The following is an 18,930-nucleotide window of genomic DNA, read 5'->3' as shown; positions in this document are numbered from 1 at the left end:
ACTTCCTGAAAGAAAAAAAAATTCCTGAAATCAGAAGCATTGTCTCCTCTTAAAATACAAAGTTTACACTCAAATCAGTCACTCCAGCCTGCTGACCTCTCTACTACTTACCTTGCTTATGTTCATTATCAGCTTTATCCTAACAGGGTCATACCAGAGCCTTGTTCAGGCTAAAGAGCATAATCAGGAAATTAACACATTTTTTCCACATTTTTCCTATCCATCAGTTGCTTTTGCGGGGCCCCTACAGAGTCAAGGATGATTAAGGGGCCCCTTGCAGGCACTGGTATTGCAGGTATTTAAAGCTGGCTATGTTGTTGGTTTTAATGGCAAGAATGGTCCACCAAGCAGGGTTTAACTAAACCAGAGGCACTATGTCAGTGGTAAAATATTTAATGGGATTGTGAAGTCTACTACATGATAAAACACTGTTACTATAACCAGACATATCTTTGAATTTTAAAGGAGATATAAATAAGAGTTAATACCCACCTGGTTTATTAAGTATACAAAATTGCTGTACTAGCTTTTACATACGTTACAAAATATCAAGGTAAAATAACTTGCTGTGGTTGGGGGCCCCCAGCGATCACAGGGTTCGCTGGTGCCTAAAGCCGGCTATGCTTACTACTGTGGTTATTGGAGTATGGGGTGAACTTGCTTTTGTGATTCATGCTTGGATGTTTGAAGGAGAAATAGTGGAGTCATGTTGCATCCTTTCAGCATTCCCTTGCAGAACCAACCTTAAAGGGAGATTTGTTAATGAGTATTTGAAGAGAAAGTGAGCATTCTGGGGGCAGTTGCTCTTTTTGTAGAGATCCTATTGCTTATACTGATATATATATATATATATATATATATATATATATATATATATATATATATATATATATATATATATATATTGCAGGGGATGTAGATAAGGTTTGCAGCACAGAACCTTTCTATATATTGCTGTTTATAGTCCATTTTGTTTCTGCTTTCATTTTGTGGGGAAGATTTAAGTGAGAAAGTAAGTATCTCCACAGAGTGCTGGAAGGTCACAGCAAAGAAGGATAGCTGCTAAAGAACACTTTTAGGAAAGTAGGCAGTGTAGCTAATCTGTTTTATGATTAACTGAGGTTCAACTTCATTTCTTGGTCTGGAGTATATTTTATGAGGTTGGATGTACTGTCGCTCAGCACTTTTTTTCTCACCCATTAAATGGCTGCATACCCCCTTAAAAATATATTAGTTACTATTTTAGCTGTATGTTTTGTACTTAAATTAAATCATGCAAAAATGCTGAGTATGTAATTGTTTTAAAGCAAAAAAAAAAATATGTGCCTTCACATCTGGTAAGAGAACATCTGTTCTGTATAAAGGCAGCATTAACACTAGCAGTTTCCCAGGGTATATCATATCCTTCTGCTGTACCACAGTGTCATTCTGTTGCAAACCTTTTCTGATTTTAATTGTCATTGTCATAATTCAAAGAAAAGTGGCCGCAGGCTGCCTTCACTGTTTTCGAAGTATTTTTGTTTGAAAATAGTATCACATTTTGGGTTACTTTATTAGCGCTTAGATGCTTTCAGTAGTTTTTCACACTTTTCTGAAAAAAAATATTTTTGGCATGAGTCTAGGGCCATCTTCAGTCTTCTTCTTAGTGATTTTCTAATGATCTTAAAAAAAGTCCACACCATTTCTGTTAACCTCTAACTTGGCTATGAGAGGAGAGTTTTCTCTCATTTTTTTCTATGAACTCACTCTTTTTCACATTTGGACCTTGGCCTTTCCTGCCTTTTCTTGTAGTGCAACTAAAAATGTTCCTGTGGGAAGAAGATTCCTTTCCATGGTAGGCACTCTAGGGTCTGTATTGTTTGTGAGAACAGCGTTAACACTCGCAGTTGTGCTGTTTGCAGACACATTTTTTAAATGTACTATTCTAAAAGAGTTTTAAAAAAGAGGAAAAAGATAAGACTTAATTTGCTAGAGCAACCACAGTACTGACACCTCCTCCTATGCCTTTTCTTCACCTGCTTCTTGTAGCAGAAAACATTGCTTTCAGTATTTGGGTCACTGTCTCATACAAAAAGAAAGGCAAATAACTTAATGTCAGTCAAGTCTAAGCCTCTTAGCCTGGTGTCTGCTATTATTACTATTGTTACAAATCAATGGATATGCAAGTTCAAAAGATTAGCTTAACTGTTTTGATTCATCTGATTCTTTTGCTTAAACTGTTTAACTCTCAATTCAAGCAACAGAGTTGATTATATTGTCTGATTCCACATTAAAGATGTGTGCATCCTCTGTCGAACAAACTTTGAGGTCTTGTACATCCAGACCACCAGACATAGTTTATGACATTTTGGCAGGGGGTTATGTTGAGGGCTAAGATGAGTTTTTCTGTTGCCCAGTTCCCCTGCTGCTTCTTGAAGATGAGACGTCCTTGGCATTTTTTTTTTTACTTTGCCTAGGAAACTATGGCACCACAATTTTCTGTGTGCCTGATGAAATTGGTATTGATCCTATATGAATACAGTGTGTGTGTTCTGGTGACAGGTATTCTTGCAGCATCATTTTGGGGGATACTGTTGCTCCCCCTGCCAGTAGTGTTCTAATCACCAATGGTAAAAGCTGGGGTATTGGTGCTGATGCTGGCCCTACTAGTATCAGTGTTGATCCCAACGCATCCTGTGCATAAGTTTTTGGTTTTGAGTGCCTCTTTATCCAGTCCCCTGTCAACATTAATGATGGCGTTAATCAACCATGTACCCTCTCAGTGGTTCCCATCTACACCATTGCCATCTGTGAGCCCAGGTGGAGTAGCTTATTCATTATCAGCTTGTTAGTGAGGTTTCAATCCTTCTGAAGCCGTCTTTGCAATGTCTGCAACAGAGATGGTCTGCTTCTCTTTTCCCCTCCACTGAGGAAGCCCAAGAAGGCCCTGTGCAAAAGGGAGTACCTCCAGAGTCTCCCTCAGCAGATATTAGTAACTACGAACATGCTGACTCCCATGCATCCTCTCCAAAAACCCAGAGATTGGGAGTATTCTGAGATTATGCATTGGGGATCCCACTGAAGGAGGCTTTAGAAGGCCAGTAAGTTTACCCAACAATCTTCTTCGGTGATATTTCTGTTGGTGAGCATTTCTGAAAGCTGCCACCAAGATGTCTTGGGAGAACTCCAGTATAATAGTTACTGAGAGTGTTTTGATCAGAGACATCCAAGGTTGGCACCCGTATTAGTGTGACAACCCTTAAAATGGCTTTGGTTCCCAGCTGTTCTCCTGGAAAAGAAATCTAAAGTGATGGTTAGGCTTGGAAAGCAATGTATTCAGTCTCCCAGACAAGGACTCCAGGGAAGTGAGCTTACTGCTGCTAAATTGTTTCAGATGGTGTATTTTCAGCCTGACTTTCCTGATGGTATGCACTTGACCATTGAACAGTTGCTAGACAGACCTCTTAAGCCTTTTCCCTCACCCTGACCATGACCAACCTTTTGTGGAGCAGGATTCAGCCAGAGCCACGGGAGTCTGTGCTGTCATGTCCAGGCACACACAGCTTCATTTGGCAAATTTTTTCAAGGACACAAAGGTGACCATTTTAGATACACTTTTCAAGGTCCCTGTGTATTTGCAGACATCAGTGCACTTTACAGGAGCATAGGGTAAGGGGAGGAGCTTGGAGCAGATCCTTGAAAAAATGTTGCCAGTTCGGATCCGATATGGATCCGAATACCCACAGGTTGCAGAAAATTAAGTATAACTACTCAGATGGAACGTTATGGTGAGTATATAACCTCTTTTTTCTCATTAGTACATAGTTTGAGAATTTAAGCGCATCCTCCAAATAATTTTTTTATGTATTTAAATATTTCAATTGGAATGTAAACTACACTATTGTTTACTGCTTTACACTGCATCCTCTCTCACTCAGACCCCTCCCCAGCAGTACCTCTAAGTCATTCATAAGCAAAACTCCTTCTACCATTCTTCCCTGCAATCTTTTTTCTCATATACTACAACCAAATTAATCATATACTACAGTCAAATTAATACTTATCTCTCATCTGTTCCGTTGTAATATCTTTCAGCCTTCCCCGTATCTCTGTTTACTGCGTATACCCCTCTTCTCACATTCTCTCTCTTTCTCTACATCCGTACACAATTAAATTAGTACTGTTTGCCTTTCCTTACCGTACCTGTTCTGCACTTGTTAAAAGCCTCCTTGTCAAGCAGTCATCCTCATTCATATCAATATTTCTCACACCTACACAGTGAAACACCCACACATGTTAGAATCACTCATAAGCCTACAGACTACTAAACACAAGCTAATATTCTACATTTCAAGTTTGACTTTTCCCAAGTAATCCCTCCCTACTTCTTCATACTGTGTCCCTCAAAACCTTCTATTTCTTACATTTCAGAAACATTTATCTCCTGCTTTTTTTCTTACCAGTACAGTTCCTCCTACTTGCATACTTATCATCCTACCAACATCCATTAGTTTCACAGTTGTAGCAAAACTTTAATATTGTGTCCTCCTAGCCAAATGCTTCTGAGCCTCGTCTCCCAGTCACACCCTGTCTTCATCAGCACTCGTATATCCTAATGTTCAAGTACAATTTATACAGAGCAACAGCCATTTACTCACAAATTAGGTATTAAACAGAATTTCAGGCTAAACACGTACCGTAATACCGCCATAACTATAAAACTTAAGTGGTTGCATCCACGCAAACCCAGGCCCAGCTAAGCATATTTAGGCACCAGGCAACATGTCCTGTCAACTCTTTTATCACTACCACCTCACCCACAGTCCCAGCCTGGCCTTCATGTATACCATACCAACTTGTGAAATATTTGTAACAAACCACCTAAAGTACATTCATGGATAGCAGTACAGTCTCCAGACATCTTGATGCCACAGAAACTTGGGTACCCTAGGAAACAAAAAAAAAAAAAAAAAAAGAAGAAAGAAAAAAAATGTCCTGCCAGGCTGTAATATTATCAATTTAGACAAATCCAACAAAAAACCTGGTGATGTTGCTATTTTCTACAAAAGAGCACTAGATACCCCACCCCCGATCCTGCCAACTTTCTCTAACTCTGAAATCCTACTAACCATGCTAAAACTAAACAGTCACAATCATGGGTTTATATTTTCCCCAGGTAACAAAAATGAAGCCATAATATTGGGTGATGTTAATGTAGATTGGTAACCATAGAATCTGAAAATCCAACCAATAATATACATCTGGACAAGTTTACCCAACTTATAACCACACTAACTAGATATAACTAAGCCAAAGCCAGGCAGTTGATCCCTGACTGGATTCTAACCTTTTTCTTCAAATAAAGTATCATCCCATGGAACTCTTCAGACAGCCTAAGTGATCACTTACCGATCTGTACCATAAGGTACGAAAGCAACTACTTCAAAACGCATTATTACAGCTTGGTAAGAAAACGTTCTACTTTTCATGAAGGCACTTTTATTAATATCCTGCATCTCCTTTACTGGGAGTCGCTGAAGACTCTTCCCATAGACGATGCTGTATCGGAGTTTAATAAAATCTTATAAAATAAAAAGGCATGGTGGCTAGAGACCATATATGGCTGACCATATATTGCAGCAGATCTTACATGCCGTACAGACATATATGTTCCTTTACGCTGTGAGGTAAACCTTTCACTTATTCTCTTGTTTTTATAACACAGCCGTTGCTTCAAATTCTTACTATTCTTAAAGCTAAAGCTAGGAGTGGACCCTACAACTCTACTAGTGTACACAGAAAAAGCTGTAGGAAAAATAATGTTCTTCATCGTTCCAGCATGCACCCCAGACACATAACTAGGAATATAGTTAAGAATCAAGTATTGTGTTGTAAAATATTACATACTGGTGGGAGAGACCTTGAAGAGGCGTTAGATAGTCTGTGTGTAGACCTTATGAGATTAATAAGGCTATGGAAGAAGTGAGCCCGCTGGATGATAACATAACCAGACCCTATTTCTCTGAAGAACTCCCTGCCAGTGTACATGATGAAGGGAGAAAGTGTGCTGAGATGGTGACTAGGTTGTGTTTAACTTTTTCCAGTGATGTTAACAGGATCTGTGAGATAGTAAAAAAGAACTGGCCTATACTGCTTACAGATCCTCAAATTAGTAGAGTTGTAGGGTCCACTCCTAGCTTTAGCTTTAAGAATAGTAAGAATTTGAAGCAACGACTGTGTTATAAAAACAATAGAATAAGTAAAAGGTTTACTTCATAGCGTAAGGGAACATATGTCTGTAGGGCATGTAAGATCTGATGCAATATATGGTCAACCTGTATGGTTGTGCATCTGGCACACTCAAAATCCATAGAATTCTCTTTCTATGCAGACTGTTGCACTAAGAATATAGTTTTATCTGGCCAAGTGTAATTCATTCAGTGCATTTTATGTAGGCAAAACTAATCGTATGTTGAAGAGAGGATCATGGAACATTTGAATGACATACAAAATAATAAGTTAACAAATGCACTGGCAAAACATGTATCAGATTGTGGTACTCAGCATAACTTTAAATTTTTAGTTTTACAAAAAATTAATGAGAGTTTAAGAGAAGGAGATCTACATAATGAAACTGAATATATAGAGTTGAGATGGATTATTGATTTTAAGGCTTATGCTCCACCTGGCTTGAACAGTGCTGTTTCTTTAAAACCTCTCTTAAGAAAAAGAGTTTTGCCACATTAAATTTCATTGTACGTTTTTATTGGTTGTTACATGTATTTAAACTGCAAGTTTGTAGAAGTTTTTGTTAAGGTCTGAAGAAGAGGGTTTCCTCAAAAGCGGTTACCTAATTTATTATTTTATTGATATATATATATATATATATATATATATATATATATATATTGGGCTTGTTGGTTCCACCACTTTCCTCTTATTTTAATAAATTCTTTCCAGGTGTTCTAGCACCCCCTCAGACTAAACAGAGTCAAAGCCAGCCCCGCCCCATGGCTATCCTTTGAAACTAAACTCCTCATGAAACCAAGAGACAAAGCATGGAAGGCCTGGAAAAAATAAAACAGCTCCTACTTTACTAGCATATAGACAACTAAGAAACTTAACAAAATAACCTGTTACTAAAGTTTAGAAATCCTATTAGCTAATCAAAACATTCACATTAATAATACAAAACTGTTATAGATCTCAGTCAGTAAAGTGCTAAATCCAGGACAGGCTACTTAGCCCACACCAGTCACACAGAAACAAAATAAAAAAATAACCAACCAATGTAATACCTGCTTTATAGAAAATGTACAGTCCTTTTTCAACCCAGTGACTAATTGCACTCTTGATGTCCCTACTCAATGAAATAACTTCATTTCTCCTTCCAACCATTTCCCACAGATGCCATCAAAAAATAGCTAAAAAAAAATTAAATCCTGCTACAGCTTCCCTTGACAATCTACCTGGTGAATATGTTAAAACAACAGCTGAGACTATTGCATGTCCAGTTTCTATTGTGTTAAATCAGTCTATATCTGAAAATAAAGCCCCCTTGCTTTTGGAAAAAAAAAATCATTATTCCACTGTAACAGGGTGGAATCTGTACAGATCTCACATACTATGGGCCAGTTGTCATCATATCACCCCTGTCAAAATATTAGAAAAATGTGTTTGTATGCAACTTCTCGGTTATCTAATAGAAAACCATCCTTTAACCCAGCACTGCATTTGTCCTCATAACAGCACTACTACTGCTTTGCTGAATTTTGTTAATACAATATTTCCCTAAAGAAAATGCCAGACGTCTGGTCTCTATCTTTCTAGACGTATCAAAACATTGTAATACTCTCTCACCAACAAATCTTGCACAAGTTCTCATCCTTTGGGCTTACCATCACTCCACTACAGTGGTTCCATAGCTACCTAGAGCACAAACAGTGAAATGGAAAAATTATTTCTCCACTTTCCTGCCTGTAACTTTTTTGTCACCCTCTGTACCTGGCCCCATACTTTGCAACATATTCATCAGTGACCTCTACACTGCCACAGAAATGCTACGCTAGTTCAATACACTGATGACTCGACTCTAATTTGCTCTGCCAAAAGCTCTGTCTGAACTCCAAGACCTTACCCCAGCAGTCATTATCAAGTGAAACATGGGTAAGTATCTTACAAATACTACTAAACCTTAAAAAATAAATACATTAGTGTTCTTTACCCCCAAAGGACTTCTCTACCAAAGCAACAGTATTCACTATTTTCTCTGCCAACCACACATTTTTGGGTGTCATCATAGATGACCAGTTGAAAGTTGATCACCATGTATCACATGTGGTTGAAAAAAAAACTTGTCAAAAACTATGTATATTATGTAGAATAAAAACCTACCTCATTGTCATTACCAGAAGATGTTTAGCATCTACTTTCTTACTGCCATTCCTCTTTGATGCTGGCTCAGTCTTTACTACCCTTCAAGTCTCACAACTGTCCAGACTTGATCAGTGTTATAAAAATATGTCCATATTTGCCATAACTTGTAACAATAGAACACACCACTGTCTAGTCTTCAGAGAATTAAACTGGTTAGAACTAGCATTTCCCAGCTAACTATAATACACAGAGTTCTATAAGCTAGAAGATTACATAGCCCTTAAGAACTTAAAACAACATTACTCCCCCAAGAGAATTTGAATGCCAGAGAAAATATTTCCTATCACTGAAAACTATTCAGAATGCATATTCATTTAAAACACAACTAAAATTTAGCCTATCAGACGAATGGATCTGCTCCTATATGTATGTCTAGGGTAAATGCCACTGTTGTCTGCAGCTTGCCATAATGTTAAACCATTTGTCTTCGTTCAGAATCCTGTGATATATATATATAGTCTTGTGACACTGCACACACCCTACCTTTATACTTCTAATATAACGTTATAGTAGCATGCTTATAGTTATCTGTGAACTTGATTTATACCCCACCTCTTAACTACAGTATTAACATTTTCTGCCCTACCTAGTGTCCTTCCCTCATTTCAGTTTCTTTAATTTGTAAGCACTAATCAAATGATCTATGATATATTTGACAAACTCACTAATACACCTCTTCAGATGCTCAATATTCAAATTCAACTAATGCATAAGTATATTTTTATAGTGTAATAGTTGCCTTTATTTCATATAAATGCAATGCAATTAGCAAATTAATTTGTAATTGTTTATATATGTTACTTATTGTTTGTTTATATATATTGCTGAGTATCTTTTTAAAAATGTTTATAATGTGTTGGAGCTTTTCTACCTCGGCCTCTGACTAAAAGCGTTTTTTAACTAAACCGAATCAGACAAACCTGGTAAACAAAAGTAAAATAAAATATGCTGTGGTACAGTAAGGAAGGGGGTGCTGTTTAAGCAATGGGTTAATATTTCTTCCTGTTTCGTTCTGTACTTCCAGTGGTACCCTACTTTTAAAGTTGCTTCCATTTCATCCAAGTCATCCATTTTGGTGTCAGACTCAAGTCGGTTATAGCTAGAGGAAGTAGTTACTATATGTAGGTGCACTTCAGTTCCTTGAAGCAGTCGCACCATTTTACTGTAGTTTAGAATGTGTGTGGCTTTCAAGTAAGCTCTAGTGATTCTGTAAACAAAAGTTATTTGTAGCCATATTCTTCAGGATATAGATGAGAATTTGCACAGCATCTCTGAAGTGCTGGGTTTGGAGACTAGCAACTTTATTTGCAACAATAATTAATAGCCACTGTCCCATTGCAGCTTAGAAGTAATGTCAGTGTACTGCTGTTATCATGCAGGCATGTAGCCATTAAATAACAACCCTTGTTCATAGGTTAGTACTAAGCTAACTGCCCTTGCGAGCCATTTTAAGCCTAGCCAATTATCCCTTGTGAGAGTTAAACCCCGCACCTTGTAGTTATAAGACAAACATCTTAGCCATTAAGCCACTCTCCCAACCACTAATGCATTCAAGTATGTATGTATATATATATATATATATATAGAGAGAGAGAGAGAGAGAGAGTGTTGTGACACTGCACACACCCTACCTTTATACTTCTAATAATGCATGAATAAATCAAACTTAAAAAGGAACCCCCCTCCCCATCCATAATTTACCTTATTTCAAAGGTCGCTTTTACTGCAGTGCTTTCTTCCCTGTATAGTAGTAATTTTACCTTCCTTTAGATTGCCATGTTCAACACCAGAATAAACAACCACCTTACTTTGTAAACATTAGGGAGTGTTTTTTCTCACTTGTTTCATGGTAATTTTGATTAGTTGCTGTTAGCATGGGCTAAATGAATACAAGATACCCTGGTGTTTACATTTTTAATGTTTTCCTGTCCATTCTTGCTGTTAAGCCTTCCCTACCAGTCATGAGACAATTAATTTCCCTGTACTGGGTATCCTCAGCACAAGGGTGAAAGATGGCTGAAGGAACAGTTATCCAGGCAGGCATGGAGATTTATGCCCTTGCTGGCATCCTGACAATGAAGGCATTTCTAACAAGACCCTAACCCACCCATGGTAGCTTACATGAGCAGGTGCGTCACCACAGGGTATGTTATGCCCACTCCATGTGTGTACATGCTTCTGCCCTTGCATATAGAGGGTTATTATCACTAGCCTGGGATCAGCATACCCCTATCCCTGCTCATGGCCATTTAAGTGCCTTACAAGCCTCTGCTCACATGGTGGTAGTTGACTAGAATCAGCACTTCTTCCCTCCCTCCCGGATGGGAAAGCCAGTGCCAGCCACTAACTCCTGTCTTCTCCCTCCAACTGTTCCAATGCCCAAGACACTGTTTGCACTCAGGACTTCTGGAGTGTAGTTAGGACTTTATCCTGCCACGCAGTAGAGGAGTTACACTGTCAGTCTGTTTACTTTTTACAGAGTCTTGGATACTTGGGTTGGATATGACATTCTGCAGCCAAGTGAAATTCCTGTTTGAAAAGATTGAAAGAAAATATTTTTGGTCCAAACTTGGTCCCCTAAAATAATACTAGAGTTAGGGGGGGCTCATTGTTTTTTAAAGTTTTACTTTTATTTTGACCACATATCTCCTTTAATGTAATGTAGTGCAAAGTAAGATTTATTTAAATACTGCAGAGTTTGGTTTCTAAAGCACCTCTCATTTGGCTGTTTTTGGGAGAACACAGTGGTGTGTGCATAAAATAAACCTCTTAACTATTGTGCTGTGATACAAACATTTAGTAGAAAAATATGTGTGTACCATCTGCTTGATTTTATTTCTTGATTATTAATGTTGCTTTTAGTAAGATGAAAATACAAAGCACACTTTTGTGTGATGCAAGGCTAAAGTTCTTTGCTTTCTTTACGGAAGCAGTACATGCAGAATAATGTTCAGGAAGAGAAGTGATGCTTAAAAGAAAGCAGCATTGAGGTATTAAAGTAATGAAAATGTTGCAATGTTTTTCTTTTTTATTAATTTGTGTGTACCTATGTCAATGTGTAAATTGTGATTTAATAAAGATTGCTGGCCATTTTATTAGTATAGTTTTCCAAATTCTATTTTTTTTTTTATGAGAATAACCCTATGTTTAATGAAATTGATTAGAGTCCTGCAGGTACATGAGACGTTTGGCCAAGAAATCTTCAGCTTGAGTGCAGTGGGTATAGATGGGAGCATGTCAGTCTGTTGAAGGCGATTTCAGCAAAGTCAAAGAAACCGAAGTCGCAGAAACCATCTTTGATGAAAGTGGAGATTACCGTTTTCTCCACTGTTGTGAGACCCTGGGGTTGATATGTATATAATTCCTGGGTGGTGTGAAGGTGTCCACCCACATGGAGGGTGCAGGAGGGGGGGGGGGGCTTGCCCCCTGCAAAAAAAAATGTTTCAATGTTTGCTGAAGGCAGTTTTGGTGAACTGGTTTCAGTTTATTTGCATTCATTCAAAGCACCTTTGATGGATCGACATGAATCCACGTCGACATGGCCCTTGAAGCATTCACACATGGTTATTTTGGTTTAGTTGTCTGAGCTGGAGAGCACTAAGGCTGCAGTAGGGGCAGGGAAGAAGAGCAGTGGTGGAAAGTCATGCACATTGATCAATGCTTAAGTAAAGAATGACAAATTATACAAGCTTTCAGTATCATTTGACTAGGAAATCTTAGTCTTATAGGTTCATAGGTAGGTACTAGGCTATCGGCCCAAGGGCCTATGTAAGCCTAGCCAACAAGGTTCCCTGGCTGTCGTCACCCAAGAAGGTTATTTTCCTGTGCCCCTGTCGAGCAGAGCCACAGAAGTGATCCCCGGGTGAATTTCCTATTTCCCATCCACTCATCAAGATTTTTCTTGAAGAGTGCTAATGAGAAACTCTGCTTAACATGGATAAGTAGCTTGTTCCAGAGTATGGGAAGTCTCTATCCCTCCAGCATGTTCTGTTTATTGTGGTGACAAGGTTTAGGTCTCTGGAGTATGTAGCTTGGAGAAATTGGGATTTCTTTAGGTGTTGCATGTCCAACAGCTCTGAGTTTGACATAGCTTTGTATGTTAGGCAGAGATCACCTCGGAGTAGGCAATATGCTACGGAGAACAGCTGGAGTTTTTTGAGACGGTTAGCGTAGGTCATCTGTTTGAGTCCCGTAATCCTCTTTGTGAGTTGTTTTTGTGGCCTTTCTAGCTGTTGCAGGTGTCTTGTGAGGTACATTCCAAAAGGGGCATTGTACTCAATAATGGGTCTAATGAGGGCTGAGTAGAGGGGAACAATGACCTCTTTTGTCCTGGATGAGAGCCCTTTCATGATGAGGTGTGTCACGTAGAAGGATTTCCTGACTACTGTGGTGATGTGGCTGTCAAAGGAGAGACTACTGTTCACCTGAGTCCCAAGGTCTCTTATCACACCTTCGGCGTTAAGTGGACTGCCGGCTATGTGGTAGTTCATGGGTACCGAGTTTTTACCAAAGGGGATGACAGTGCACTTTTTGGCAGTGAGCTTGAGGCCGTGGCTCTGACACCAGGCATCAGTCTCAGTGAGGCCCTTCTGTAGGATGTCCACGTCATTCGGGGACTTGGACTATGGCACCTGATTTGCAGTCATCTGTGAACTTTCTCAGCCAGAGGCCTTGTGTGTTAGCCTGTACTTCAAGAAGTAGATACCGAACAGGAGAGGACCCAAGACTGAACCCTGTGGTACACCACTTGTCACAGGTTTGAAGTCAGATTTGGAGTCTGCAACTTTTACAGTGTGGGTTCTGTCAGTGAGTCATTTGGTGACCCATATTGTGATGTATGGATTTGTACCCAGTTTAGTGAGTTTTTCTATGATTCCAGAACAGGGAATGGTGTTGAAAGCTTTGGCGAGGTCAAGATAGGCTGAGTGAGCTGCCTTACCTCGTCTTCGGCTTTGGTGACTGTTTAAAAGAAGTCAATCAGGTTCAGGAGGCATGATCTGCCCTTCACAAACCTGAACTGAGTGGGGTCCAGAGTTTGGAGGTGACCAATGTCTTTGTTTATGAGTTCTATGATGATACGTTCTGTGGCCTTGCAAACCAGGTTCGTCAGGCTAATGGGGCGGTAGTTCCCAGGGTCCGTGGTGACTCCTGCTTTGTGGAGTGGTATAACTGTTGCTGTGCACCATTCAGTGGGTACAAAACCTGATGTGAGGCTGTGATTGAACATGGTGCTTAGGTGGGGAGCCAGTTCGTTCTGAAGTTCATGTAGAACACAGCCTGGGATGTGGAGAGCGCAATTTTTCCTGCTCAGTTGCAATTGCAGGGGCACTGCATTTTTCCGGTATGGATATGGGCCCTTTAAGGGGTGAAGGGGGGTAAAGTTGGCACTGAACCTATCAGCTAGGCTGTTGGCGATATCAATTGGTTACATAATTTTCATTCCATAGTACTGTAACTCAGAGCAGATCTCTGTGTTGCCACTGAGGTTCTTGACATAGGTATAGAATGCTTTGTGGTTGTCCTTAGAGTCAGTGGCAATCTTGTTTTCATACCTGGCTTTGGAGGATTTTATGAGGGATCTCTGCTTCTTACTGAGGTTGATTAGGGAGCGCCTTCACTCATGGGATTTTACTCTCTTTTGCAATAGTTTATTCCTTCTGTTGTAGAGTTTTCTTATAGCAGGGGACCACCAGATTGGCTTCCTTTTTTTGGAGGATAGCGTCTTGGTTCTGCTAGGGATAGCACGATCCATGCACACGTGTAAGTGCAGATAGAGTGCATTTGTATAAGTTTCGGCAGTCGTAACTGTATTTTCCATCTGCATGGGTGTCGTGAAGTTTGCCACATCTATCTTAAGAAGCATGAAGTTGGCTTTGTAGAAATTCTTTACAGTGGTTTCCTTAATGAGGGGTGGGAGCAGGTGGATATCTATCATGATTAGCTTCTGGTGGTCACTCATGTTGGTAATGACCAGCTCTAGGATATTATCTCCCCTAGGAGGGGTGTGGATAAGTTGATCCAGGGCATTGGAGTTAATGAATTCTAGAAAGTGTTGAGCGAAGGAGTTGGTACATGAGTAGTTTTCCCAGTTGATGGTGGGGTAATTGAAATCCCCCATTATTAGTGTGTTTGATTGTACCCTTGGTTGAACCTAATATTTTCCAGTATGTCAAGAAAAGAGAAATGGGAATCCTGGGGAATGGTGGGGGATATGTAGCAAGCTACAGTATGGATTGCAGTTTTGCCCAGAGTTAGTTGCACTTGGATAATTTCGGATGCATTATGTTGGGCAGCTAGCCTGGAGGTGTGGATATCATTGATGAATATGGACACACCTCCACCCTTGGTGTTCCGGTCCTGGTTAGATGGCCGAAAGGTATGGTATGAGTTATATCCTGGTAATGCAGGGGTGCTCTCTGGAGCCTTGAACCAGGTCTCTGTCACTGCACAGGTATCGATGTTCTCCATTTTAAGGAGTGCCTAGAGTGAGTGCATTTTGAGGATTAGACTTTTAGAGTTGAGTAGCATTACTCTCAGATTTTGCTTGCTTGTATCTGTTACGGTGGTGGGTTGTCATTTGAACCTTGCCTAAAAAAGGCAGTATAGGGGCGGCAAGAGCCATAGCCAGTATCCGGAATCCTAGGGGCAACAGGTGCAGGCCATATCTGGCAAGGTATCATGGCCTCTTGATCATGTCGTCCCAGGCAGACAGATAGTGGATCCCCTTGGAATGACACCAGAAGCTTAGCCAATTGTTGAAGTCAATCATTTTGTCCTTGTACTGCGGTATCAGTCCTGACAAAGGTAGAATGCTACTCAGGGCTTGGGTCATACCTGCTTGGATTACAAGATCAGAGAGCTCCTCCATGTCTCTTTTCATGTAGTCTAGGCAGGTACATCTCAGGTTGTTCACGCCAACATGGACAATGACTGATTCATATTTGTACTTGTTGTGGAGTGACCCAAGTGTGTGGGTTCTGTGGCGGATCCTGGCACCCGATAGGCAGCTAACAGTAACCTTCTCCTTGTCTATTCTGGTGAGTGGAACATCAGTGTGCCTGACTATAGCGTCACCTATGACTAATGTGTTAGGCACGTTGTTTTGCCTTATGGGCTGTGGTTGAGTGGCACACTGGGTCTGTGTGTTATGTGTCTTTTGGGTTGTGTTAAGGGTAGGAGGTTGCTTGCGTTTCTGCTTAGGAGGTCTCTGTTGCTTGGGCAGATTCTTATTGAGACCCTCTGAGAATGTTTTTGTGTGAAATTTTGTTGTGAAAAAATTTTTGTATTTTAGAATTAACATTTTTGTGTAGGAAATCCCATGTTTTCCTCTTGAGACTGTTTATTATACTCCATCTTTGATGTTCTGTAGTAACTGACGTTTTTCTTTTTACAGAATATACCAACACTGGGATTCACGGCAGTAATTATGGCTACACATTTGTGTGATGAAGTAAGCATAGCAGGCTTTGGATATAATCTCAGCCAACCAGAAGTACCTCTGCACTATTATGAAAGTGTCCGAATGGATGCCATGAAAAAACAGAAGATGCATAATGTGACATCGGAAAGTGTGTTCTTACAAAAACTTATTAAACAGAAAGTTGTGACTGATCTTACTGGTGGAATATTTTGCGAGTTTTGCAAAACGTGAAGCTGGCACAATTGGATAGATTCAGACTTGATTCATTGTGTTGTGCGCAATACTTCATACTTTTTAGGCATAACATGGAGAATTTTCTGTTGCACAGAGTGGGTATGCAGACATGTATTTTTGATGTCTGGTAGTACCGCTGTAGCATGATGCGAAGTACTGTGCAACAAAGAGATGAGCTGTGCTGCTTACTTTAACAGTATTTTCATGAGACTTGACAGTCTTGACCCTTCTGTAGCCGTCTGGCTCCTGTGAATGCAGCTTTCATTAAATGTTCATTGTATCACTTCATTTTAAGATCTACACACATCTAAAATGTGGTGACTACATTTTTTTTAGTTCTAACAAATTGAGGATGTCAGTAGCACAGATGAAAAACTGGAGAATGCAGTCATCTTTTTGACATTTTTTTCGCCATTTCTGGTTCTTTATTTGCTGATTTTATCTGAACCTCGGATTAGAGGATAACGACTGACAGGTAGTTCTGGCCTTTCTTGCTGAAGGTACTGTGCACTGTATTTGCTACTGCAGAACATCAGGGAGCTGAAATATTTAATCAGACCAGCTCCTTTTGGTCTACCATTGTAGTCTTCATCTGATATTGATTCTTTAGATTACAAGGATCTCTGTAAAGTGAATTTGTTGAATGAATCATCAGTATTATAACAGATACTGTACCAGTATGATTTCTTGGACATAACCATGGAGTGAAGAGCATCACGGAAACAAACAGGAAAGTGTTTGATATATTGCAGAAAGTCAGTGTCGATCAGAGCTCCTCCAGCATATGAGAGCTGTTTTGATCATGTCATAGTGTTACTCAAAAAATGGATTAGTAAACTTGTTTACAAGTTAAATGGTTACAGGTTAAATAGAAATGTTTTATTTCTTAGGTTCTGTATTCCAGGAAGACTCAAGGTACCTTAGATTAGGAGAAATATGCCCATGACACTGGTGAAACTCTTCCTGTCTTCCTTCTGATAAGTACCATGGGATTTTTGGCACCCACGTGAGCTGCCGTCAGGTTTAGGCAGGTGGTAGTTTGGTTTAACATCTCATATAAAAATGGCAACTCAACTGCAACAGACCCCTCATTCTGAAAAGGAGTTTATTGACCCAGGATACATGGATGCAGATGACTCATGAGTCCTGCCTGTTGTGCCCATGACCCGTCCTTCTCCTGTCTTAATCTGTGATCAGATTAAGTTACTCAATTGTTTTGTCCTACAGCAGTCTGCACTGCATGCCCCTATCATTGCTGTAACACTCTTTCTCTTTATTACACCCCTCTGTGAAGCTGGTAGTATGTACTGTCTTATCTGTTCCTTAATGCACAATTCGGTTTTACTTCATGATAACAAGTGCGGTACTAGATTTACTAAACAGTAAACAAGCAGTAACAAGGCCTCCACTTTGCATCCCTTTGTTAAGAGTACACCTAATGTACACCTTCAGAGCATGTACATTTTCTCTTTATTGTTTATTTTGGAGTAATAGGTACATTGTGTGCTTATTTGTTTAGGTTTGGTTAACTGTGAAATGCAGTATAAGCAGGTACCTGGCTTCTAGTGTAGCAGAGATGTGGTGACTGACACCTGAAACCCAGCACAGGTAATTGCCATAACGACTAATTTATGCTGTCTAGGAGCCTATTCCAAATTCACAGTTCCCTTCTAAGCACTGTTTTGCTAAATAAACCCTGTACCAGGGGAACTACAGCTTACAGCCTTAACACTTTGCACCAACTACCAGATCATATTTGTTTCATGAGTAATGGAGAAAAAAAATCCATCTGCAGTGAAGTGGTAGTTTTTATCTTTTGCTTTTATCATTCTTTTAAATTGGTAGTTGTTTCATTGATTGTAAATGTGGAATTACAGTAGGGGAGATCATTTCAGAATAACTTCTTAATCCATTAACAGTAATGGATTTAATAATTTTATAAGTTTTGTCTATATGTTGCATAGAAGGCAACACCTTAAAAAATCCATCACTGAAGGAATAATTTAGTTAGTGTTATTTACTACCCATTAAATCAAGATGGGAAGCAAATTTTGGAAGTGTGTTCCAGCAATTTTAGTCTTACATGTAGTCAGTATCTGTTTGACTCATTTTTTTTGTTTAACATGACAGATGTTTTTAAGATTCTTAGTTGACTTTTCAGAGAATCATTTTGAATCATATTATCTAACGTTTCTCTAAAAACTGTGATGCTTATTTGTATAGAAGACAGGGACAAATTCAGTAAAGCCTAATCTAAGCGTACACGATATATATTGAAGAACATTATCACTTTTTTTTGTGCTTTCTAGTCACTCAGAAAAATTACACTGTGTACATGTAGTGTACACTTTGTGGTAACCTTTATAAGTCTCTGTCAATATTTAAAGCTGCAAGAATATCAGTAGGAAAACTAAAATTAGGGAGGAAGAAGGTGTGAGTTAGGCCTGTGTTGTCTGTTCACTCAGAACAGTGAACACTTAGTGTAGGTGGTGTTGAATTCCGTGGAGAATGTCTTCCTTCTATGTGTTGTGGGAAGAATTACTGATGTGTATGAACATCATGGTGTTATGTTTTATAAGCCTTGTAGTGCAACACTGCTCAGTTTTAATTTAAAATGTGTTTTAAATTTGCACTCATTCTGTCAGAACAATGTATTACTTTGTTGATTATTTCATTTTCTGTTGCAAAATGGTACACATCATGGAGAAATTCTTTTGTCCAAGTTTTTTCATGTGCTCTTGACTGCGTTGTGCCATCTCCAGCACAGCAGTGTGCTTTTGTATTAGTGTAGTGTCTTAACCAAAGGTACTGTGATACTAATTGGAGAGGCAATATCCACCTGCGTTTCCAGTGCAATTTCT

At 39.4% G+C, this 18,930-nt stretch overlaps 1 protein-coding gene across 1 annotated transcript in view; it reads left to right on the top strand.

The window, feature by feature from the left end:
• ST3GAL5 (ST3 beta-galactoside alpha-2,3-sialyltransferase 5) overlaps positions 1-18,435 on the top strand; it is a 1,145,576-nt gene extending 1,127,141 nt beyond the window's left edge. The window contains exon 7 of the mRNA XM_044062329.1: positions 15,809-18,435. Coding sequence (XP_043918264.1) covers positions 15,809-16,066 — 258 coding nt within the window. The 3' untranslated portion in view covers positions 16,067-18,435. The remainder of the gene's footprint in view (positions 1-15,808) is intronic.
• Positions 18,436-18,930: the final 495 nt, after the last annotated feature.

The sequence above is a fragment of the Protopterus annectens genome, chromosome 2.part1 (assembly GCF_019279795.1).
Source record: "Protopterus annectens isolate FY-2018-M chromosome 2.part1, PAN1.0, whole genome shotgun sequence".
NCBI classification, from domain to species: Eukaryota; Metazoa; Chordata; order Ceratodontiformes; family Protopteridae; genus Protopterus; species Protopterus annectens.
This window is presented reverse-complemented; position numbering and strand designations above follow the sequence as displayed.